The sequence below is a fragment of the Macrobrachium rosenbergii genome, chromosome 1 (assembly GCF_040412425.1).
Source record: "Macrobrachium rosenbergii isolate ZJJX-2024 chromosome 1, ASM4041242v1, whole genome shotgun sequence".
In the NCBI taxonomy this organism is placed as follows: Eukaryota; Metazoa; Arthropoda; class Malacostraca; order Decapoda; family Palaemonidae; genus Macrobrachium; species Macrobrachium rosenbergii.
The window spans coordinates 38,923,528-38,948,198 of NC_089741.1; the positions used below are offsets into that span (position 1 = coordinate 38,923,528).

General features: G+C 37.0%; 3 protein-coding genes across 15 annotated transcripts in view; 1 reads left to right on the forward strand and 2 right to left on the reverse strand.

Moving 5' to 3' along the window:
* Positions 1–993, reverse strand: part of LOC136854954 (hyccin-like) — a 35,884-nt gene extending 34,891 nt beyond the window's left edge. For 4 of the 11 annotated variants that reach the window (XM_067132275.1, XM_067131860.1, XM_067132026.1 and 1 more), the window contains exon 1: positions 877–993. The gene's annotated coding sequence lies outside the window, so the exon portion shown is untranslated. Of the gene's footprint in view, positions 1–738 lie in introns of all 11 variants that reach the window. The other 7 variants (XM_067132350.1, XM_067132202.1, XM_067131693.1 and 4 more) reach the window with 4 other exon arrangements.
* Positions 994–2,234: 1,241 nt separating this feature from the next.
* On the forward strand, positions 2,235–13,746 carry LOC136854661 (uncharacterized). 2 transcript variants are annotated; one of them, XM_067131280.1, is made up of 11 exons: positions 2,235–2,860; positions 4,316–4,357; positions 5,990–6,192; positions 7,991–8,060; positions 9,288–9,460; positions 9,946–10,039; positions 10,439–10,754; positions 11,333–11,432; positions 11,723–11,812; positions 12,096–12,318; positions 12,706–13,746. In XM_067131280.1, exons 1-11 carry the CDS (start codon positions 2,390–2,392, stop codon positions 12,817–12,819), a joined length of 1,896 nt encoding a protein of 631 aa, XP_066987381.1. In that variant the 5' UTR covers positions 2,235–2,389; the 3' UTR covers positions 12,820–13,746. The 2 variants fall into 2 exon arrangements, with proteins under 2 accessions (XP_066987381.1, XP_066987443.1); XM_067131342.1 differs by lacking the exon at positions 4,316–4,357 and having other exon boundaries at positions 2,254–2,860.
* Positions 13,722–24,137, reverse strand: LOC136855486 (angio-associated migratory cell protein). 2 transcript variants are annotated; one of them, XM_067132609.1, is made up of 10 exons: positions 24,061–24,137; positions 20,358–20,472; positions 19,532–19,637; positions 18,832–18,953; positions 17,491–17,622; positions 17,056–17,200; positions 16,632–16,831; positions 16,238–16,444; positions 14,479–14,660; positions 13,722–13,840 (listed from the first exon to the last, which is right to left on the reverse strand). In XM_067132609.1, the coding sequence occupies exons 2-10, from the start codon at positions 20,454–20,456 to the stop codon at positions 13,771–13,773; spliced, it is 1,263 nt and encodes a 420-aa protein (XP_066988710.1). In that variant the 5' UTR covers positions 20,457–20,472; positions 24,061–24,137; the 3' UTR covers positions 13,722–13,770. The 2 variants fall into 2 exon arrangements, with proteins under 2 accessions (XP_066988710.1, XP_066988772.1); XM_067132671.1 differs by lacking the exon at positions 24,061–24,137 and adding an exon at positions 23,813–23,835.
* Positions 24,138–24,671: the final 534 nt, after the last annotated feature.

Genomic DNA, 24,671 nt, shown 5'->3' on the forward strand with positions numbered 1-24,671 from the left:
ATCTTGTGCAAAACGTGATTTAAACGACGAAACATAAACATACTGCTGGTTTTCTGAGCTACAGACGTAGAAATGAGACAGTGAGCGAGCCGCCTACCTCCCGGTACCAGCCAATCAGAGGCCGCCAAACGAACGTCTCGCAGGCCCATGAATCTACCTTAAGTGAAACTAGCTATAGTAATAAACAGTGAGGTGGAATATGCACAATTCCAAGTTATTTGATCAGGTCTAATACAATGCTTTCCATAAACGAAACGTGCGTCATGTTACCATACGCAGTGCCCCGACGGGCTCACCTTAGCCTGAACAATGTAAAAATAAAGGGTGACAGGAGAGCGCCTCGAGGTAGCCTGACCCTACAGTCAACTCTATAAAACATCTTTTTATAGATGTTTATTAGGGCTATGCAGCCTTTGGACCTAAAAACTCTCGAGTAAGCTTAATAATACTCATAAATCAGCCTGCATTAACCTACTGTAAAAACCAGACTGACCTCGCCTAACCTAACCCAGGACGGATGACCTGCCTAGCCTACAAGCGAGTAGGGGGGGAGTTAACCCCCAGACAAACGGCAGCGACACATTTAATTTTCACGGCACCCGCGAGGAAATTAAATAAACCGACTAAAAATACACCCGGGCCAAATGCCAGGACCGAAATCGGGGCCAATTGCGAAAACGTCTGGGCGAAGACCTTTTTTTTTTTTCATTTTTCTTAAGACTGACCACCACCACAGACCTCGATCATCACAGCGAGGGCCCCCTCGCGGCCACTAATTCGGGCCCCGGTCCTCTCGGGATGGGCCGAAAAACGACGGCGACGTTATCGAAATGTCGGGTCCCTCCTTCCGGGACACGTCCCGCGACTCATACTTACCAGATAATGTGAAATTGGTGTCATTGAAAACTTCCCATGTCGTCGTCTGCCATATTGACACTTGCAACCTTGACGTCCGATTGGTCGGATGGTGCCCTTATTTCGGTGACGCAATGGGGCGCCAGTTTTGAAATGCTGTGAGTTATTTAAAGCCATAAAAGTCTATTGTAATTCGTTTATAATAACGGATGTCATTGTCTTATGATTTAAAGATATTTTCGATCATCTGTTTTGACAAGGACGGTCTTTTCGGGGGGCTGGTTGTCGGAAACTGTCAGATTTCGTGACCTCCATTTTTCTTGGCGTTTTTAAAATAACTAAAAAACAATCTAAAATAATTAGTGGTAAAGGATGCGATTATATTATGATTTAAAGACATTTTAAGATCACCTGTTTTGACAGGGACGCTCTTTTTTGGAAACTGATAATTGAAAACTTTATATTTCATATCCCCTACAGTTTTCTTGACACTTTTCCGTAAGTTGATTGCCGTATTTATTATTTGATACATTACGATATATTTCAATTAATGTATTATCATTGCAACATAAAATTACAACTTATTTTTCACAATGGTCTCTGTTTATATGAAAGATCCGAATACGGGAAAACTAGAGCATGATTTAGGCTTCAGCTCGGCGCATTTGTTTGGACATTCGGAGTAGCCTTCTGTTCGGGTTGATCGTAAACCTTCGTTAAATAAAACGAAAGTCTTTACGTTTCGAACGCTTTTCTTGGTGTTTTTAACTGACATTTTAAGCATCAGTGATCTAAATACATATTTATAAAGTGACTCAGTATTTTAATATTTAAAATATTAAATAAAATTATTATCAATCCCTTCACAGAACAAAGAGAAACAATTTAAAGACCTTACTGACGTTCTTCCGACTACAGAAAACGCTTTTAAGGCAAACCTCCACTCAAATGTAAATAGATGGAACGAACCCTTAATATTATATGGCACACTTTTACCCGACAGATTCAAGAGAAAATGACTAAACAGATTCCGTTCTTTCATAACTTCTGGACTCCTAAGCTTAATCTTGGCAGATGAAACATGCATATTTACTCTGAACCATTTTCAAGAAGAGCGTAATTAGGAAGCGTGGCGGAAATTAATGTAAAACAAACGTTGACCACTTAACATTTTGCTTTTTTTTTTTGTCACGAAAAATGGAAGCAGCTTATAAAATGATACTGCACCTATCAGGATGCCTTTAATAACTGATGACAAGACTACATATGACTCAAGACTTCAAAGTGCAAACAGCCTGAAAAACATTTTGTCGCGAATCTACTTAACCTGATAAACACGATAAGATTACATGCGATAAGCCATGGACGGAAGGTCACACAGTTCTACCCTCGCAGTGGTCAGCTGATGCCCTTTACGGGGTACAGCTACGTAGGTTGGCTCCCTACATAAGAGCTGTCGACCCGTGTTCAGACTTCGGTAACTTAGAAAGTTTATGACAGCAATACTAAACGGTAAATCTAACATCTTCTCAAGATGGAGACACGGGAAAATCAAGCCGATGCCCAACCTTCGACTGAGTCGACTTCGGTTGAATCATCAGTATTAAAAATCGACAAGTACTTCCCTTCCTGGTTCGACGCCTTAGACTGTTTCGCATTACTACTGGTATATGAGACGATCCTCGGCATAGGCGAATTCAGCGCTATTCTCGCCTACGTGTTATTTACGATCTTCGTCTTCGCCGCTTCAATTTTTAGGTCTACCGGGGGAGAAGAAACAGCTGACCCGGCACGTGACACTAACAACTACAGTCTTGGAAAATTCAGGGATAGCGAATTTTTTGTGTTCATCGTCCTGTATTGGTTGTGGACACCTTTGGTCAGATTAGGGATATTCCTGTACTGCAGTCGAAGAGGCATTGGAGAGGTGACTAAACGATTAGCAGAGCTTGGAGTGCCGTGGACATCTCTCGTTATTGCGGCTGGAGCTGAGTTGTGTCTAATGGTAAGGCTTGGATGTTCTCAAGTAATAATAATAATAATAATAATAATAATAATAATAATAATAATAATAATAATAATAATAATAATAATAATATTTAAATATTCACCCTCTAAACATGCACTGTTTTCCTTCCAAATTCCTCATTTTCTTGTTTTTTTTTTTTTATTTGCTCACGGTTTGTTTATTAACTTGAAACATTTTCCCAATGACTAGCTCTCTCTCTCTCTCTCTCTCTCTCTCTCTCTCTCTCTCTCTCTCTCTCTCTCTCTCTCTCTCTCTCTCCAGAAACAAATGGTACTTTTTTGCTTTTATAAACTGTGGAAAAGTTTTCCAGAGACCAGCTGTCTACATAACTCTCTCTCTCTCTCTCTCTCTCTCTCTCTCTCTCTCTCTCTCTCTCTCTCTCTCTCTCTCTCCCCAGGAACAAATGGTAATATTTTTGCTTTAATAAACTATGGAAAAGTTTTCCTGAGACCAGCTATGCCTACATAACTCTCTCTCTCTCTCTCTCTCTCTCTCTCTCTCTCTCTCTCTCTCTCTCTCTCCCCAGGAGCAAATGGTAATATTTTTGCTTTAATAAACTATGGAAAAGTTTTCCTGAGACCAGCTATGCCTACATAACTCTCTCTCTCTCTCCAGAAACAAATGGTACTATTTTTGCTTTAATAAACTGTGGAAAAGTTTTCCAGAGACCAGCTATGCTGGAAAAGTTTTCCAGAGACCAGCTATGTCTACGTAACTCTCTCTCTCTCTCTCTCTCTCTCTCTCTCTCTCTCTCTCTCTCTCTCTCTCTCCAGAAACAAATGGTACTATTTTTGCTTTTATAAACTGTGGAAGGAAAAGTTTTCCAGAGACTAGCTGCCTACATAACACACACACTCTCTCTCTCTCTCTCTCCGGAAACAAATGGTACTTTTTGTTTTTATAAACTGGGGAAAATTTCCAGAGACCAGCTATGTCTACGTAACCCCCTCTCTCTCTCTCTCTCTCTCTCTCTCTCTCTCTCTCTCTCTCTCTCTCTCTCTCTCTCTCTCGTGTTATTTCCTTCCTTTGCATAATACATTGCTCATTACGTATGATGGTACTGCTTTTGTCATTATAAACTGGTTTATAAACAACGAATAGAAGCCCTGAGATAGCGAGATGAAGAGATCCGGAAAATGTATTGCATAAAGTACAAGGTCCTTAAATAACACCCTTTAGTAATGCGTACAGTGTATCACGTGAGGTGCACTGACGACACAAACCCTCCCTCCCCCCCCCCCTTCCCTTCCCTATGGGGACGTCTGAATGATGACAGTCACTACACTGTGATAGGGTTTCAGAACACTGCATGTACGTGTGGTGGCATGGGTAATATCAGAAGAAACACGAGTACGCTATCAGAGAGAGAGAGAGAGAGAGAGAGAGAGAGAGAGATTTCTTAACTTTTCATTCTTTTTTTTTTCTTTTTAGCTTGATGCTCCTGAACCGGTACTGATCACTTTCTTCAACAAGGTAAGGGATTATTAAAAAACACATATTACTTTGATAATTCTAAGTGATTGCAGCCAGTGATAACTGATATCTTTTGATTATCCGGTACACTGTGAGCTATCAAGTCGGTATTTCAGGAAATCGTTATCGTAGAGATTCACAACTGTCCTCAATTGTCTTCAGGTCCTATAAAACTATCGTATATGGATTCAGATGCTTTTAAATCTAATTAGGCCTAGACTAAACTGTCTTTGGTTTCTGTATAGCTAGACAGATAATACATATATACTATCTACGCACAACAACACGATTATTCTTTATTATTCCTGTTCAACATTCTTTCAGCCTACGATTACGCAAGGGAAAATTTCTGAATAGTTTCAGGAGGCTTTCAATTTTTATTTACTGCTTTGCAATATATGAATTCACCCCTACTTCTGGTTCTGTGGGTCTCTGAAATAAATAGAACGCTAGCATAAAATCTCTCTCTCTCTCTCTCTCTCTCTCTCTCTCTCTCTCTCTCTCTCTCTCTCTCTCTCTCTCTCTCTCTCTCTCTCAGCTGGATAGCATTAACACGTTTGCAACACAGTAATTGCGTTTTGGTATCAATACAATGGGGTATTTTTTCTCGTTCACTTAATTTAAAGGTAGGGAAATTCTCTCTCCCTCCCTCTACATTCATTTTAGTTCACTTCATTCGGAGATTGGGACTCTCTCTCTCTCTCTCTCTCTCTCTCTCTCTCTCTCTCTCTCTCTCTCTCTCTCTCACACACATTTTATATATATAAACAGCATCAGTGTAGAGCTAGATAAGGGGAGATGTGGGGAAGCCATTCAAGTGTAGAAAAACACGCTAAGCTACATTGACAAAACATTGCATAATAGCCTGAACCCGTTAGAGAGGGGAACAGTACGTCTAGTATCTATGCGTGAAGGGGAGAGAACACGACAGTTACTTATGATTTTTTGCTTATCTGTACCTTGGAGAAGACATTTCCTTTCTTTATTTTTTCTTATCTGTGTGCTCACACTACATCCTGTCATGTAGTCTAGGTATACTCGTATATGCAGTATGTTTGCAGTTTTAATTAAAAAGCTTGATTTCAAACAAAGATGAAGTCTTTATTATGAAATTAAAATAAAACAGGAATAATTATTATTGTCTAGTCGTTCTCTAAGAAGCCATGTGCACAGGGACTCTACTGATATCCTCAGTTCTTCATAAAATGATCATTTTTTGCATTCTAGACAACGACGTTGCCTGAACTCGTATAAACAAGCTGAAGAAAGGCCATTGAGTAATTATAACCGCCACATAAACAGCTCAAAAGATGACTTAGGTAGAGATTAAAGACCCCCATTATTATTATTATTATTATTATTATTATTATTATTATTATTATTATTATTATTATTATTATTATTATTATTATGCACTTAGACTCATATAGGTCTAGCGTGGGGATTTGTTTCTTAACGGAAATCGGACTAGGGCAAGGTAAGGTTATAAAAGTTGGAGAGCTAACTTTAGGGGGAGACAGGAGGGCACGAATGGACAGTGAAATGACAGAGAGCAATGCAGCTGTGACCTAAAAAAAAAAAATAAAAAATGAGTGTAAAGACAGACGTCCCTTGTACCTCTTACCAAAACAGAAGATCGAACAACTGTGGTCCTTCGCCAGCCCGTCCTTTGGGGAATTCCTGAAAACAAGATTCCTGCCATCCCTCGTGTCCAGGCTCCAGTTGCGATCGGCAAATATCCTTCGAAGACCTGGAGGAAAGGAATCTTTTCAGGTCTTGTCTGTCAAGGTAGTCTCCAAGTCTCTGTCGAAGATCGTGATCGACATCACCTTCATGTAAGTATCAGTCTTCCGGTTTTTTAAGTAGTACTAAAACGTTCCAATTAAAAGAACCGATTATTTAGAATATTAACATAATTTATGAAGGTAAAGTTTATTATAAATATAAATAAATGGAAGGGGTCATGTCAAGATTAGCGAACCCACTCGCAGCAGGGTTCGCTGTTCTTTACAAGAAGATTATTGGGTTCGTTATTCTTTGCACGGGAATAATCGGGTTCGCTGTTCTAGACATGAACATTTCGGTACCAGACATTTGATTCCCAAGGGGCTAGTACTAAACAAGGCGAAATACATTTGACACCCCCAGGGGCTAGTACTAAACACGGCTAAACAGCGTAATATAGCCCTCGTGTGGAACTGGAGTTCGGACCGGAAAGCGTTGGCCATTCATTACATGGGGATCATTGGGTTCGCTGTTCTTGGCATGGAGATGTTGGGTTCGCTAATCTTGACATGATCCGTAAAGTTTATTATAAATATATAAATAAATGGAAGTTTATGTTTCGTCTGATATATTTGAAAACTGATCCCCTTACAAAAGTAGGCCTATCTATCTCATTTTCATTGCGAGTAGTTTTTAGAGACGCTTACAAAATACTCAACAAAAAAAAACTTGAATATGGTTCCCGCCTCTTTCTTCAGCTTGGCAATCTAATAACGGCCAGTAAAGAAATAATTTTCATACCATTATAAGTCAAAATTAGGCCTATACCCAGTGATACTAACGTCAAAAGGTTTGCATTGTTAAGTGACATAATAACATATCGTTTCCGTAAAGATAACTACTTTTCAACCAATAAAATTCGTTTATTACGAAAACTTTTTCTGTGTAATACTTTTAAAGACTGTTTTATGGCAAGCATAATTTTAATAGGCTTAGCTCTATTACATAGGATCTTAAATTTTGAATGCGAGAGATGTCTGATGAGAATGCAGTCTTATTTTGAATGTGGAAGAGAGAAGAAAGAAGCATTATATATATATATATATATATATATATATATATATATATATATATATATATATATATATATATATATATATATATATATATATATATTTGTATATTTGTATGTATTGGTGTATGTGGTATTTCTGGGGACCAATGCTTAGAAGGACAATGTTTTGGGATTCTTATGAATACACCATACACAAAGGCAGGGAACTCTAGTTGAGGGTTGTGAAGCCCTTGTGGAAGGAGATGCTCCAGTACCAACCATGCTGTAACTTCTGTGGGATGCCAGGGAAAAAGAATTACATTCACCCAGTGGCCAAGGTCCATGGTGGGGAGCCCAACACTTATATTGAAAAAAATAGATCAAATAAAATAAAATTGTTCACAGCAATGAAGACACCACTGAGGTGAGTGGCACAATGTGTGTAAGGGGATTTTACTGGCTGGCGATGACCTTCTTATGGTGTATGAAAAAGCCAAAACTGTGGAAGCTTTCTGCACAGGGGGTTCATCCAAGACTCAGTAATGCAAGTATGAGAGAGAGAGAGAGAGAGTTGGATGCTGACTGAGTAGTACTGTTTACTAATTAGTTTCTCATTACCAAAATATTCTTAGTCACATAATCCAGGTCAAATGACCAAGTTGGTACTGTATATAAAAACATGTCTTGAGATTACAATATACTCTAAAAGCTAATTGTAAAAAAGAAAGAAAATCCAAAATGATTCTATAAATATAAAGATGCATACATCCTTTGGACACTAAAGCTTTACTTTGATAGAGAATAGCAAAAAAAAACTAAAAAGAACAAACTAATCGAGCTCTATTTCAAAACAGATATTGCGGAGATTACTGTGGATTTGCCCTGTGGCCTTCAGGAGAAAAACTCAGAGTCCTCTCTTTTCAGGTACTTGCCTGCTCAAAGTTTGGTTTTTCTTTATCCAATTCTTCAGTCACAGTCCTTATTTATTTTCTACTTTCTAATAACTGATCTCTAATAAGTCAACAGTATTTTCTTTGAAAGCTCTATGTCAAGTCAGTGGTCCCTATGGGCTAGTTCCACATGAACAGAGTTCATCTTCTGAATAATAATAACAGTTTCATACCCATCTTCAGATATACTCAACATTATGCCACTATACTTCTAATGCTTCCCTCTACCCCCTTTTATCTCGCAGAAAAGGAAATGAATTCTTTAGGAGTCCTTAGCTGCAATAGTTATTCAGTTAGTCTTATAACCACAACCCTATCAGCTTATTGCAATTTTATATCAGCACCTTTAGTACATTCTTTCTGTTCTCAACAATCACTCCAAGATTTACATCCCCTCCCCCCTCACTTCATACATCATCCATTTCTCCATTTTTTCCGTCACTTACATTCAACAGTTTAAACCAAGCAAAAACCTCTTTCAGTTTTCTTCTGAAGATGGAAAGAGAAACCCACAAGGTTCCAGTGTGTATAGGCACTTGTTTATTTGTAAAAATATTTACATATTACTTCAATCTGAGTATTAGGTCTAACTTACCCTTTTCAAAGAGATGTGAAGGTAGTCAGGCTGGTTCAAGGCCCACTACCTCACATCTCTTGAAAAAGGGCCTGATTAGACCTGAAAGTACTTGAGATTAAAGTAATGTAAATATTTTACAAGTAAACAAGGTATACACAGGAATCTTGTGGGTTTCTCTTTCCATTCAACAGTTTCTCGAAACTTCACCCGACTGATGCGTGACTTTCAACATTTTCACCTGTATCACTTCTTTCTAAGATGCACTTCCTTATTAACCTTTCTTCTCCTCCAGTCACACACCAACTCAAGAACTCCCTTTCACTGACTGAAATCTTCATGAAATTCAAGCCACATATGTCATTGGCTGTATTTTCCTTTCCCCTCTCATCTTCTACCTTTTATTATTTTTGTACTCTGGTACACTGCCTCAGAAAAGGATACGAAACTTAATGTGACAAGGCCCCATATTCCTTATCAAAATGCAAGATGTCTGCGCTTCAAATTTCCATCAGTGCAATGCATGAGAGAGTGGACAGGACTTGCTTCACATCTAACCTCATAAAACAAAAATCCGATGTAAAAACATTGGTCATGACATGGATTAATGTCACATTAAATTCACAGGTGAATGCAAAACTGCGCTTGGAGCTACGATACGCTAACTTGGTAAGATCTGAACTTACGGCTCTTATGGAATACAATACTGGCACTTTTGACGGAGTCATCATTAGTTTGAAGAAAATTAATAAACTGTATACATGGAATAATGAAATTACACATGAAGTTTCAAGTACCTTGTAAGTATTCTGACATTTGCTTTTTTCAGAGAGATAATTTAGGTAATAGTTCACGGTACACTAGACACGAGGCAGTAAAATTCCTATACATTGTCATATGAGGTTATAAATTTTCATACGAGTATTCAACAAACACCAACAAGATATATTCTACAGGTTCATATATGATGCAAAATTTATTCAGATAAATACATACAAAAAATGTCCATGCCTAATGAGAAATAAAACTTCCAAACGTACAGCTCATTCTATTATGGAACAGTATCTGCGTTTCAAGAAACTTGGGAGCGCAAATATTTAGTGGGGCAAAAGGGGACAGGAGAATTGATAGTTGAATACTTCACAAAACAAGGCACTTTACTGCTTTCATTGCTATGACGCTAAAAGGTATTTAAGACTGTTCTGAACTATTTACTGTACCATGAAAAATTATTCTGAAAACACTACGCATAATATTTTCGTAATTTTGTTTCTTATCTTATTAGAGAGAGGAAGTTCCTGACTGGTGTCGAAGATGTCATTCGCACTTGCTTTCCTTTGGATCTGACGATGGAAATAAGTGCCGCAGGACAAGCTCAGGTATTATATACAGTATACTGTACATACCCACTGTGGGTGACTTCACATGCTTGTACAACAAAAACTTGTCATTTTTGCTTAGTAGTTTGCAGAACTGAAAAACTGTTCACAGTAGGATTAGCACAGACTTTTAATGGCAGATAGGATTACAGTACCATTTCTGACACTATCTGTCAACTTCCTCTAGTGAAGAATATGAACTGCTGGACATATTTTGGAGATCAAATTCTCCAACAGTGATACACAACAGGCAACTGGCCAGGATTTGCACTAGAGAAGCCACTGAGGCATCTCAGAAAAGATATGACCAATGTTGTTCAAATAAATAAATGCATAGTTCAATGGTAGCATTCACGCCAAATCTTTTCCAGACTGTTAATAAGCTCTTTCACTTTCCAGCAAACCCCTCAACCGTTGCCCATAAGGCGCCCTGAATCAGAACCTATACTACCTGGTACCATACAAAACATTACCACAACAACATCCACAAGGCTACCTGAGAGAAGATTACCTGGAGGTTACCTGGAAGGAGGTGGAACCTCCTCAAGTCAAAGAGTGGAAGCTCAAGAAATCCTCCCTCAAACTAGCATCCCTAGAGCTTCATCCTCCGCCCCTCAGTTACGAAAAACCAGCGAAAACGAATCGGCAGAAGCGAGGAACATAAATATACAGGAGAACACTGATAAAAGAGCAGGAACACATTTGACCAACGAAGGTAGGTTAGGGAGTATGAATCAGCAATCCATAAGGGAAACAACTTGTGATCATCATGGATATGTGCACATTTGAATATTTCAAAAATATCAAAGTATACACAGATATGGATAACAATGAATAGAGAACATCACTTAGGCCTATCAAACCTTTTTTTAGGTCCCTAGCAAAAAAAGAGAGAAAAAAAAGATTGAAATTTCTCAAGTACTATTTTATATTTCTCTCCCCTTTAAGGCTCCACTACTTGTGAATCAGATGAGTTTGCGTCACTGCCTGCATGACACAAGTAGCATTAAAACTGTAAGAACTTCATGGCTTTAAACATATCGCATTAGAGTAGATAATTGAAAAATAGGTTGCCTGTCCCTCTAAGAGTACTTCAAGTTTGTCTCAAGTTAATTATAAATATTTCAATACTACTTTGATGACCAAATATCAACGGATTACGTCATCAATCAGTAAAAATACTTAGACCTTTATCTGTGTGACTCTGTGATCCAGTTATATTCTCACACTTAATTCCTGTTTTGCAATATTAGTTGTTCATCAAGCATTTATGGACTGATATTTTCCCATCAGCAACTTCAAATCTAACATCCAGTAATTCTGACCCTGTGTTGGCTGCTGAACCTGAGTCAAGAGAATCAACAACAAAGGATTTTATTACTGGCACACAAGTGTAAGTAGCTAACATTTTACGATTACGAGCAGGCCTACATGAATTAAATAGCAATAACTCTTGTATAATAAAAGGAATTGGGAGAGAAATTCCCTTCATTAGGTCGTCTTAAGTAGATATACGTTATGGCATGCAAAGTTAATGAAATACAAAAAAGTAAAGTGTAAAAAGCATATGAATTAGAAATTCTATGAACAATTAAGTGTACGAATATTTTCTTCATTCCCTATCCCCCAAAATTTTAGGTTAAAATTGTAGGTATGTCTCATCTTTTTCAATCTCTTTTTAAGGGACACGGCAAATACAGCCTATGGAACTGTAGAACTCACAGCAAAATTCCAAGCTCCTCGCTTTCTTCTTGTCAGCATTCATAAAGTAAGGTAAGTGATTCTGTGAAGAATGAACGAATGAACATAATGTGGTCTTAACCAGTTTATGCAGTTTACTCTCTCTCTTAACCACTTCAGTTCGCTAACTTTTAACCATCAGCTTATAAAGTTTGAAGTCAGGCACCGACCAGTCACAAAACAGGTTTTTTTCAGATGTTCAAGCAGACAGAAGGTTTATTATCAGGTTTCTTGTAAAATTCCATTAACCCCAAAACTATAAAACCTAGGTCATTCAGATCAACGTATTACTTTGCTAAATTCTAACTTTTTTCAGAAACCTACCAAAGAGAAAAGGCAGGACACCACATCCCTACGTAAAACTGGTTCTTCGTTCCCAAGACGAACCTGAATTAAAGGAATCCACAGAGATTCTGGATAAAACAACTGATCCTGTATTTGAGAAGAGCTTCAGATTTCAGCTCAACAAACCACTTTCTCAATATACTCTGAAGGTGACAGCGAAGACAAAAGGCAAGCTTACCCACGCTTTGGCCCAGGTATGTTTATTTACACTGTCATGAACTTGGAAATAGCAGACCCTATGACAATTAAGAAACACGAGTCTTAATCCTTAGTGACCAAATCCGTTCATAAGCATCATTACTCATGGTAATTTTTTTAAAGGAAACAAAATGTATCTGAAAATATGGGCTAAGAGATTCACAGTAATTTATAGACTTATATGCTGTGTTCTGTTAGTGTTCAGGAACTTTCCATAGTTTTTTAAGGCTTATTCATGCAAAAGGACACTTAGTAAAATGGGAAAAAGTTTCTGAAGACTCACTGAATATATATGCCTCTATATATTTCTTGAATTATTTTAACAGAGACTCTTCTACAAAATGTTTCTGACAAATGCTACTAACTTTACGCTTTAATTCCAGGTATTGTTGTCCTTCACTCCCACCTTGAGCAACACGGCAGAGGAAAGAAAATGGTATCAGTTAAATTCACCAAAAACAGAACAAATTCCTCGTGAAGTACTCTATAAAGAATAAACAGTCACTGAGCAATATTCATGGCAAATGTTTGAGTTCAAATTTTGAAATTAAGCACAAGGTAAATGAATATAGAAGAGCTGTAAATCTTTTTCATGAAAAGAATGTGGAATAATACTCAACATTAGCAATGTTTATACATGATGCACGAAAGGAAATGACTAAAAAGTGGTCAGAAAGGACATGTTGAGAATTATGAATGATCATTTCCACCAAGAGCCTTCATAGATCATGAACACTGTTCCCATATAGTATGATCAATGGATGAACGCTGCGTCCTGGCATAAAATAGTACCATCATACAATAGTACTACAAGACCAAGTCATGCTTGTAAGCTTTTGTAAGACTCATCTGAAGGATTTGTTTTTAAGTGAGAGGTGAAAATGTGGTTCAGGAACATCAAAGCAACGCAGCTAAGGATGTACAAATGGTGCACAGAGTTTGTAGTGCTATCTACAGTGCTACACAGTAACCCCCTACGGTTAAATGAAACAGAGAAAAGCAAGAGGTTAAAACCTGTAAAGGAGAGAGAAGTTTCATGACCAAAAGCCTGTAGTACAAATCTACAAAAACTAAAACTGCAGTCATATTATACAAAAATACAAAAAGGTTCTCCTCTTACGTTAATCACAGGGGTCTCCTTTCACGAATCCATCTTGCGGGTATACAATCCAGTATTGGCTTTGATTTCATTTTTTAAGTATCTTCTGCAGGTTAGTTCTCTCATCACACACTCCTTTTTTCATACTGGAATGTTTTTGTACACTGCTTTAAAAGGCACAGTGAAGAAATTTCCTATATGGCATCTTACACAAATCAATCATTCCAAGTGTTAAGGAATCTAATGTACCTTTCAACAGCATTAAAATATCCTTCCAATGATGTTAAAAAAAAATACAAATTCAAGAATAAAATAACTCTTTATATTTACTTTTTTACATTAACAATCTTTAACTGTCCATAAGACTGAAGACCCTGGCTGTGCCATCATCCGAAGCAGTGACCAAAGCAGTACCATCCCTGAAATCAAATATCCGAAGTTACAATAACTGATTTTAGTCAAAGTTTTCATTTTTAATTTTCTCTGAAACTCTGAAAGAGAGCCACATATTTTTGTCAAGTTACTTGCACTCTGCTACAAGATTATGGAAAGCATAAAATTATGGAAAGTTAGAAAGTTAGGGAGCAGCTAACAAGGAACCCAAAAAACGACCATTCTCTTTACCATAAGCTCCCCACAAACAAGCAGAGTTAACACCAAGGCAAAACGTAACATTCCTTACACTTTTGATTTTTCCAATCATGTTCCCTTAATACTAGAGCAAAATCATATTTTATACCTAATATATACAGCAGTTAAAGTAAAAGCCTTACATTATATGGCCAGAGAACACAATCAGTCTGAAAGGTAAAAGACAATGCTAGTCTTTGACAGGCAGAGCATACATAAAAAGGTTTTAACTACAATTTCACAATTTAAATAAGACCAATTCTACAGAAACAGACAGACTGTATCACTCCCTAAGTGTCTGCCCTTGTAGCTAATGCAAACATCAATTTCTGTGACACAATCTCGATATCTTACTTCGATCACAACAGGGACACGTGATTTACTTGGCATCAGTTACAAAAAGCCCTATGCATATATATTTACTTACTTTGACAGATCCATATAAAATATGCTGCTTCGGTGTCCTGTATATTTTTTAAGTAGGTCTCCCGAGCGGGCATCATATGCACGTACCACACTGTCCAAACAAGCAGCAAAGACAACGGGTTCACTGGGATGCCAAACAAGTTGTGATGTGCCACATCCTTGTACTATAGTGTGTCTGATAACCTGAGAGCAAATGATCCATTCAGAATAGACTGTTTTAAAGTGCAAACTATTATTTTCCATGCATCCTAATACGACAAGACAGTTACAGGCAGTCCCCGGTTTATGACGGGTCCGGCTTACGACGTTCCGAGGTTACGACGCTTTCCAAATATATTCATCAGAAAATATTTCCTGGTTTACGACGCATGTTCCGGGGTTACGACGTGTCGTGCGCCGATCCGACAGAAGAAATATGGCTCCAAAACGGCAGAATAATAAAAATTTGGAGGGTTTTTGATGAAAAAACTCAATAACAATGCAGTTTACATCGTTTTCAATACACCCAAAGCATTAAAAGTAAGGTTTTCTTAGGATCTTTGACAATTTTCGACGATTTTTCGGTTTACGACGATTTTTGGTTTACGACGCGGCGTAAAAACGGAACCCCGTCGTAAACCGGGGACTGCCTTTAACATATCAAGGGGAAAACACTAGCTTAATGAGTACAATATCCGTGGCTACAATCTATTTCCTCACTGGGGACACGAGTGGATATTTTTTTTACCAAAAGTCAGTGGTGAGGTTTACTGTACTAAGAATCACTTTCTGGTAAGCAATGATCCTTAGCTATAGCCATCTCCACTATGCTATTGAGGATTTTCACTGCTAACACATACTGGCTTATGTATGGGATATGCACAGTAAATTATCCTGTGAGCCTTGGTAAACCTGTATCATTCTCCCTCATAATAATAAAAACTAATAATAAGCACTAACAAAAGATTCGTTAGGAAGGATTCAATGCTAATGTCTTGGTGGCTGACCCTAGTGCTGTGATTAGTTGGGTTATGATCAATGAAAAAAAAAAATTGAGCCTAAAACTGTCTCATATAATGTTCTGGGATCTTTGTTGGTATTAAAAACATGATAGCACTATTACGTGTATGATGTAACTCTTATTACAGTTACCCATTTTGTCCATCTGCAAAAAGTTACCAAAAAAATTTAAATATACCTGGACTAACTATGCCCTTGTGTTTTGTACAGCATCAGGCTAACGTCTAGCAAAATTTGGGCTTTATTGAACTGTGTATCTTAAGCCATGGCTCCGCTCTACACTTTACAGAAAAGGTAACAGTACTCAATGATATAAATATAATTACATTCCTGGGACACTGAAAAATATCTAAGGCTCTGAAAAGTAAGTAATGTTTGTAAGGCATCCTATTTTTACAGCGATAATACAACTACTGTAATGGCGTGATATAAGCACCAATCAAAGACTTTATATTTTAAACAGTAATTATTCAGATCATCACAGAATGACACCCTGCTTGGTTGTTTTCTATAAACTTTACCAGCTTTCAACAAATAAAAACATACAGACATTTTCATTCATTAACACTTCAATTCGGAGCTTCAAGTAACTTACAACTGACCGATTCATGAATATGACAACTGCGCATGAGAAGTTAAATCTAAATGAACCTTAACAAGAGCCAATTACCTACCCTTACAGTTAACTACCTAAACACAAGAGGTTTTACTGCACATATAAATACATAAAAAATACTAAATAAAACATTCACTATACAAACCTGCGTGGAAATGTCCCATATAATTACAAGGCCCGACAGGGTAGTTGTAACAGCAATATTGGAAATGAATGGGCAAAAGCTGACAGCTTCTACACCATTTTCAACACTCTCATCATCATCATCATCATCATCATCATCACCAACAACACCACCAACAGCACCTTCTTGGGACCCCGCAGCAGCATCACAATTAAGGGTCCCTACCACCTGTGGAATGTCATTCAATGATTTATCAAGAGCAGGATATTCCTAGACAATATTTTGCATGTTAATTAAAAAAAAGATGCAGAATAACATATGAAGAGAGGCTGAATGGCTCGACAGTGAGGATAATCATTCTGTAATACAGAGATAAGATAGGTAACAAGTTTTTCTCCTTACTGAAGTGAATTACCTTGCCACTAACTGTGTTGAAAAGTTTTGCTGTACAGTCAGACGACCCCGATAACACCAGCGCATTGTCCTTATGGACTGAAATGCTCGTCACCTGTCCCGAATGAGCCAAACCACCACTAAAATGGCATTTCAGCTCGCCTGATTTCAAGTCAAATACACGCACTGACCCATCATCATATCCCGCGACAGCTCTTTTGCCTAAATAAAGAGAAAAAAGAAAGTTGTTTATCACTCAGCCTTCTGAAGGTTTCACAACCCTTCGAGATTCTGATGATATCAAATGAAATTAGTTAACTGCCATTCCTTGAGATTTCAAAGACATTAAATGACGCAGTGACAGTAATATACACAGTACTTGTCGTAAATCTGTATCTTTTTGAATCCAAATAACTGGTTATTTTAGTATCCCCGAAAACCCTTACCATCTGGAAGAAATGCTCCGCACTGTGATGCTGTCCCATAGCTTGGAAAAGTACGTGCATTCCCTTGGGGTACCAGCCACATCCACATATCCCCTTCCATTGTGCCCGCTAGTAATACATGAGACGCATGATGCCAGGCCAACCACTAAGAAATAAAATATAAATTACCTCTTGACATTTTCAGTGAAACAGTTTCACAAAAGTGAATGAAGGCTTAAGTACCTGAAATCTTGTGATGCTTGTTATTTCCAAGGTTGCTCTTAGACAAAGTACTGAAGACAAATGACATAATGGGATGTTGGATGACACAATATTAGAGCCATTTCAGGCATCGAATTCACAAGGCAAGAAAGAGAGAGAGGGGGAGATATTGCTAAGTCTTCAAAAACAAGACGTCTCAGTCAGCAAAGAAGTGGAGAGAGAGAATAAACTTACACTGAGATCTCCGGTTTCAAATTCCCAAATCTTTGAGAAATCTGTGGTTTTCCACACTTGAATGTACCCACTCATGTCGCCTGTAGCGAGAAAATGAGAATCGTGGCTGACCGCCAGGGAGGTAACACTATCCTACAAGTAAAAAAACAAATGTGGGTAAGATGCAACGCAGCTCATTAAAGAAATATGGATTTAGTTCTGAACAGTAAAGAAAAGTTCATGGGGGCTATGACCTCTCTAGGTGATACACATATACAGTCTTCAAAAATGAATATATTTTTGCTTTATTAAACAGCTCCCTTATTCATCACAAGTTCTCCAAACAAAGGGTATTAACTTTTCAGCATATCAACTTTCATGCCTCAGAGCTGCAGTCTCAAAAAAAGTAACTTATGTTAATTATTAAAGGAAATCCATTGAGCTTGTCGGTAATTGTCCCAAAATGAAATATTTAACATTAACAATTCCGTTTTTCCTTGCTGTTAGGTTATGACTACATTCAGCCAATGTAGTACAAGCTCAACTCGTTAGCTCTTCGTTGGGCGAGTCGGTAGAGCTGTGGCCTATCACTCGGTAGGCCAGAGTTCAAGTCTCCGGCCGGCTGATGAAGAGTTAGAGGAATTTATTTCTGGTGATAGAAATTCATTTCTCGCTATAATGTGGTTCGGATTCCACAATAAGCTGTAGGTCCCGTTGTTAAGTAAACAGTTGGTTTTTAGCCACGTAAAATAAGTCTAATCCTTCGGGCCAGCCCTAGGAGAGCTGTTAATCAGCTCAGTGGTCTGGTAAAACTAGGGTATACTTAACTTAACGTTCCTGATCTGAGAAGTTAAGTATACCTTAGTTTAACCAGACCACTGAGCTGATTAACAGCTCTCCTAGGGCTGGCCTGAAGGATTAGACTTATTTTACGTGGCTAAGAACCAATCGGTTACCTAGCAACGGGACCTACAGCTTATTGTGGAATCCGAACCACATTATAGTGAGAAATGAATTTCTATCACCAGAAGTAAATTCCTCTAATCCTTCACTGGCCGGCCAGAGAATCGAACGCGGGCCTAAGAGAGTGCTAGGCGAGTAAGATATCAACCCATCCAGTGAAGTCAGACTTTGGCCTGAACTGACGTTTTCAAATCTATATCTAACAAGTAATTTGTCCAAGAAAAGTAATCTTGATTTGAATGCAATCCCTAAATAAAACTTCTATATAATAATTCTTCATGCACACCTCTTCTAAAGAACACAATCTCAGGAAGAGATGTTCAGACCGGTAAAATAAATAATTACCAATTGAAGAGTTACTTCTAATAAGAGGGGCAAAGAGAGAATGTGATCACCTACCTTATGACCAGTACAAGCGTGAAGAAGTGATCCATCATTTGCTTTCCATACGTAGGCAAAATCATCTTCGCCACCTGTTGCCACTAAACCATTGGAAGTGAAGCCGCAAATAAAGACTGACCCTGAAAGGAAGAGTAAATTTCTATTTTTTCCTTCAAAAGATTTATAGGGGCAGAAATACTTCTAAGTCATTTAGTTTTAACACATTAGCAGAGTCACAAGGGATTCTTATATCTTTACTTACCTACAATTAGTACAACAGTTCACCCAACATCTATATGAAATTCTACAAATTTTATATCTATATTTTCACATTTACACAAAACACTAGTTTTTGTCAACACTATAGTACAGGTTTTAACAAAATGGAGAAACATCAAGGTTAACAGATAATGAAGCAAAGATATTTACAGTAATATTTAATTGGTTCCTTCATCATTATTTTTCAGACATCTATATCAGCCTCAAAAAAATAATGACATCTATATCAGCCTCAAAAAACTATGAGTGAATTACTGCGACAATACTTTAAATCTGGGGCGCCAATTACAAAGTAAACAAATTTTACAACAAACTAGGTCAAAATATTTTCACACAAATGACCCTGACTTCTGATAAAATATACTTAACACCAACTGATGGTTACAGTAATAAATTTTTAAAGTATAAGCGTGGATTAGATTGTCACCAAGTTTTTTACCTTTATGCTGTTTAAAGCTCACACGAGACATGTCTGGAACACCTTCATCTTCTTCCATCTCCTCCTCCTCTTCATCTTCACCTGCGATGCCATCTAAATCGATGACCTATATCAACAGAAAGACTTAGTTAGAAGTGCATTTTGCAGAACAACAGCTGTTCTGATGTCGACTTGAACTATGCTGTTCTAACATCATCTTCAAAATAATAAGTGATGAAACAGCATCCCATCAATCAGTTCTAGGTCATGAAAAACTGATAATTATTATTATTCAGAAGATGAACCCTATTCATAAGGAACAAGCCCACAGGGGCCACTGACTTGAGATCTGAGCTTCCATAAAATAAGATGTTCATCTGAAAGAAGCAACAGAAGATAGCATCCAATACAGAAAGAAGAGACCAGTTATTAGAAAAGAATTTTTTCTTTTTAAAGAGGCAGCAGTTGACTTGGTATTCTTAAATCTAAAATAATCCAGTTCTTACGCATGGGAGCTGTTAATTCATACGAACTATGTTGAAAAGAAACAGAAAGGAACAAGCTCATCAAGTGAAAAATGAATGCTACAAAGATATACTTCAGAGTGACTTTCATTACTGTATGACCAAGACCTAGAATGTCTTTCCTACTTATGTTTTTCCTGACACTTATCATAATCTTCAGTCTTTCAAGGGATGCGTCTACAGCTCGCCACTTCTTTTTCCTATTTCTAATAACTTTTTTGAAAATAATAATAAGCTGTGCATTCCATCAGCCCTTACTATGAATTAGAAAGAAAAGGAGTTTTCCATGAACACAACTTCCAAGAAACGGAATTCCAACTAACCTCTTCAAATTCACCAAAGTCAATTTCCACTGGTTCTAGTTCATTCTCATCGCCATTTTCAAAATTATGGGGAGACCTTGGAGGCGTATTTTTCTTCATTTTGCAGGGCGCCTTCCTGTGAATAGGATTCCATTAATTTCACATATGGAACAAGAATAAAATCCAGATGTAATAAGCCCTAGACTGGTGGCTGAAGTCATAATTTGAGATGCCATTAAAATTTAAAGATACAAAATAAAGAGTAAAAGGATTAATGTAAGCAACAACTTTTGTGGGATTCACACTTTACCCTTTGATAGTCAGTTGCACTATATGTATTAATGTGAATTTCAGTGAAAATATGAATTATGAGAATTATCCAATAATATAATAATAATAAATGCCTAAAATAAAGTAAGAAGCTGGGAAATACACAGTTTGTGTATGGTGGGGAGTTAAATTGTCAGAACTTACCAATAGGTCTAGGCTACCGGCTGATGGCATAACCTGCTTAAGCTAGTCCCTACTAAGCTAGACTATGCAGGATAGCTTTCCTAGACCCAATGGGGGAGTGGGGGCAAGCCTCTGTGCAAATTAAGAAAGTGGCACCCTATAAAAGGTTAGGGTGCAACCCTGTATTTTACCTCACGACTTCGACTACGGCATTCTAGGTCAGGTTAGGTAAGAGGTCGTTCAGAGAAAAAGCTTCCCCCCCAAAAGGTAAGGCCGCAGCAACCTAGCTTAGTTAGGTTAGAATGTATCCACATAAATGTCCTTGCTGCATTTCAGGATATTTCTACAGAAAAGCTCTGCAGGGTGTCATGTGAAGTACCACCTTCCCCTCAGGGATGAATGGATAGAGGGTAAATGTCTCAAATTATCTCGGTATAGGCTATTCCTCCAATTAGCTCGCCTGTACTGCAGTATATACAGTGGAACCTCACCTATTTGTGGTTCTGGATTCGCATCTTCACCTATTTATGGATTTCTCTGTGGAACATACATATACACTATTCGTGGAAAATCTGCCTATTCGAGGTATTTATCATAGAGAAATATAAAAAAATTACTGTATTTTCATATAATTTTCATGACTAAATGCACTTGTTGTGATAAAACTATTATAATATTCAGGTGTAAGCATTTTTGGAGGGTTTTTAGGTGTTTCAAATTATCAAAATGAGCAGTTTAGTGGTACGCATCACCCGTGAATACCGGAAGTTGACGGTACACCCTTTCTTATATTGTTCGTAGTGGATGCAGAGTAAGGAGACAGGGGTAAGCGTGAGAAATCCGACCATGAAAACAGGCCAAACCTAATCTTTCCCAGAATGACGTTTCCTGGTCTAACTAGACCCTACCTTCCTAACCCGACTTAGGGCATTGTGTCCTGACCTGGCCGAGGGAGTTTTGCCCCCACCTGGCTGGCCCCAAGTAACACTTGACATTAAACACATGGAATGTCCTGGGTTTCCCTTTGTGGTAGTAGGTTCAAATTATCAGCGCCTAGGCCTACTCCTGTCTCCCTGCTCTCCATCGGCCTACTACCCTATTGTTCGGTCAAAAAATTCTTTTTAATATACTGCATTGTAGCCTATCTCCATAAAGAGTTCCTGGCAAAAGTTCGTTTCTGGTCTGAACTCCAATTCCACGTGAGGGCTGGTACTAAACACGGCAAAGCAGTGATTCATCTACACTGTTTCGCCGTGCTTAGTACTAGCCCCTGGGGGGTCAAATGTATTTTGCCTTGTTTAGTACTAGGCCCTGGGGGATCAAATGTCCCTTCAAACGTCCATAAATGCATTTCGCAAAATGAAACTTAGAAAAAATCCTCATTTATTTACATATATTTTATTTTCTATTGTGATAAATATTAGTTTGCAAGAATTAGTCTGTGTATATAGAATAGTTTTTCATTCTTTTATGTAGAATATTTTACTTTTTATTTTTTATGAAGATTTGAAAGATTAAATAAAAAATCGAGTAGGGATGTTCGGACCAGAAATAAACATTGCGCTCTTTTTTTGAATTGTCCACTTTTATACTTAGCGAAATTCATTGGCAACTAGAATACTAGGCCTATGCTGTTGTTAACAGGCCTATGCATGAATGATGTATTTTTCTGCACGATTGGGCCTATGTTGTATTTCATGCATTTCCTACCTTTCTGAATGGTACATTTATGATATGTTTATAATTTTCCCAAACAAAATACAGTTTCTTACTGGGGTCCAAGATGGTGAACACTAGCAGATCCGGGGAACCTGGGCACGTGTGCCCCATGAAAAATAATGACAAAACAATATTATTGAAGATTTCAATAATAACATAAATGAGAAATATCAAAATGGGAAAAATGGGAAAAAATTAAAAATCTATTATAGAAATAATAAAATTAAGAAAATTTTATATGTATGTAGGCTTACATTAGTATACATATGTGTGTATGTATATGTATGTATGTATATTAAACACAATATATATATATATATATATATATATATATATATATATATATATATATATATATATATATATATATATATATATATATATACAGTGAACCCGTCAGATTCATGGGGATGCATCCCACACACCCCATAAAAAGCTAAAATCCGCGAATACTTAAAACCCCTCTAAAAATACTTAGAACTGCCCATTTTGATAGTTTAAACGCAGAAAAACCCTGTAAAAATGCTTATACCTGAGTATTTTAATAGTTTTATCAAAAAAAGTGCATTTCTTCATGAAAAATTATGAAAATACAGCATTTAGTGAATATTTCTCAGTGAAAACTAACGCGAATGGGCGAATTTTCCGCGAATGATGGCTAGATATGTTCCACAGAGAAACCCGCGAATGCCTGAGTCCGCGAATCATGAGAACGCGAATATGGGGGGTTTACTGTATATATATTATATGTACTGCATATATATGTATATATATATGTATATATATATATGTACTGTATATATATATATATATATATATATATATATATATATATATATATATATATATATATATATATATATATATATATATATATATATACATATATATATATATATATATATATATATATATATATATATATATATATATATATATACATTATATATATATATATATATATATATATATATATATATATATATTATGTACTGTTTATATATATGTATATTATATATTATATATATATATACATACATATATATATATATATATATATATATATATATATATATATATATATATATATATATATATATATATATATATATATATTCTGGATCCACTAGAGATCGGGAAACCCACAGGCCTAATGGCTATACCGGTAGAAATTGCATCAACCTCAAAATACGCCTAAAATACTGGAAAAAAAAATACGACGCTCTCAAGGCTGATCGGCCAGAAATAGATCCCACATAATTAAAAGTATTATATTAATTTTTCACTAAAGTTTAACCACAAACTTGAATTTTTAAGCACTGAAAACTAAATAGATACGAAGGTAACCAGTGAAAGTGGTCGGATCTCTGTCTGATCAACGATCTGGCGGACCTTCATATGCCTATCCTGAGCTCTAACGGTAAAATAACGCCATATCTTAAGCCTATTCCATATCCACCTGCAATTCATTCATTTCCTAAGCCATTTTTTAAAGTACTGGCGTCACAAATTACTATTATATTACAATACAAAATTTTGACAATGTTTTCACCCTATTTGTTGACGTTTCTCCAGGTCTCAACGTGATTGGGAAAAGGATTAGTAGTAGTAATAGGGATTCGTTTTTAGTCTTACCCCTTGTAACGGCTCCGCATTGTCGTTTATTTTCTTGGTTCTGGAAGTTTCCTGCTTGTAATTTATCTCTTCGCGATTCTCTCTCTTTTTTATTTTAAAGTAAAATATCATTTAACTATTATTTCCCTTGTATGTCTAATATTTTTATTGTTTCACTGCAGAAAGGAAAAACACGCAATATTGTTGGACTACAGAGCAGTTGGCAATCACGCCTCTGTGACATTTTATACCTCCCAGCACCTCTAAAAGCGTCCGAAAACGTCACTTTAAGTTGTTATTCTTCCGTCCCAGGGAAGATTAAAGAGATGAGAAATTTTGGCAAATACTTTTCACATTCAATTATATAGAAGAGAAATTTTGGTAATTAATTTTCACATTCGGTGCCTCGAAATTTCAATTTTCTTTCGTGGATCCGTGATACACCTTTTATCCTTTCTCCCGTTCCTTGACTTCTTTTGTATTCAATTACTTCAGTGCTAGATGTGGCAACAGACATATATTACAGTAATGATAGCTTTCATTACCACA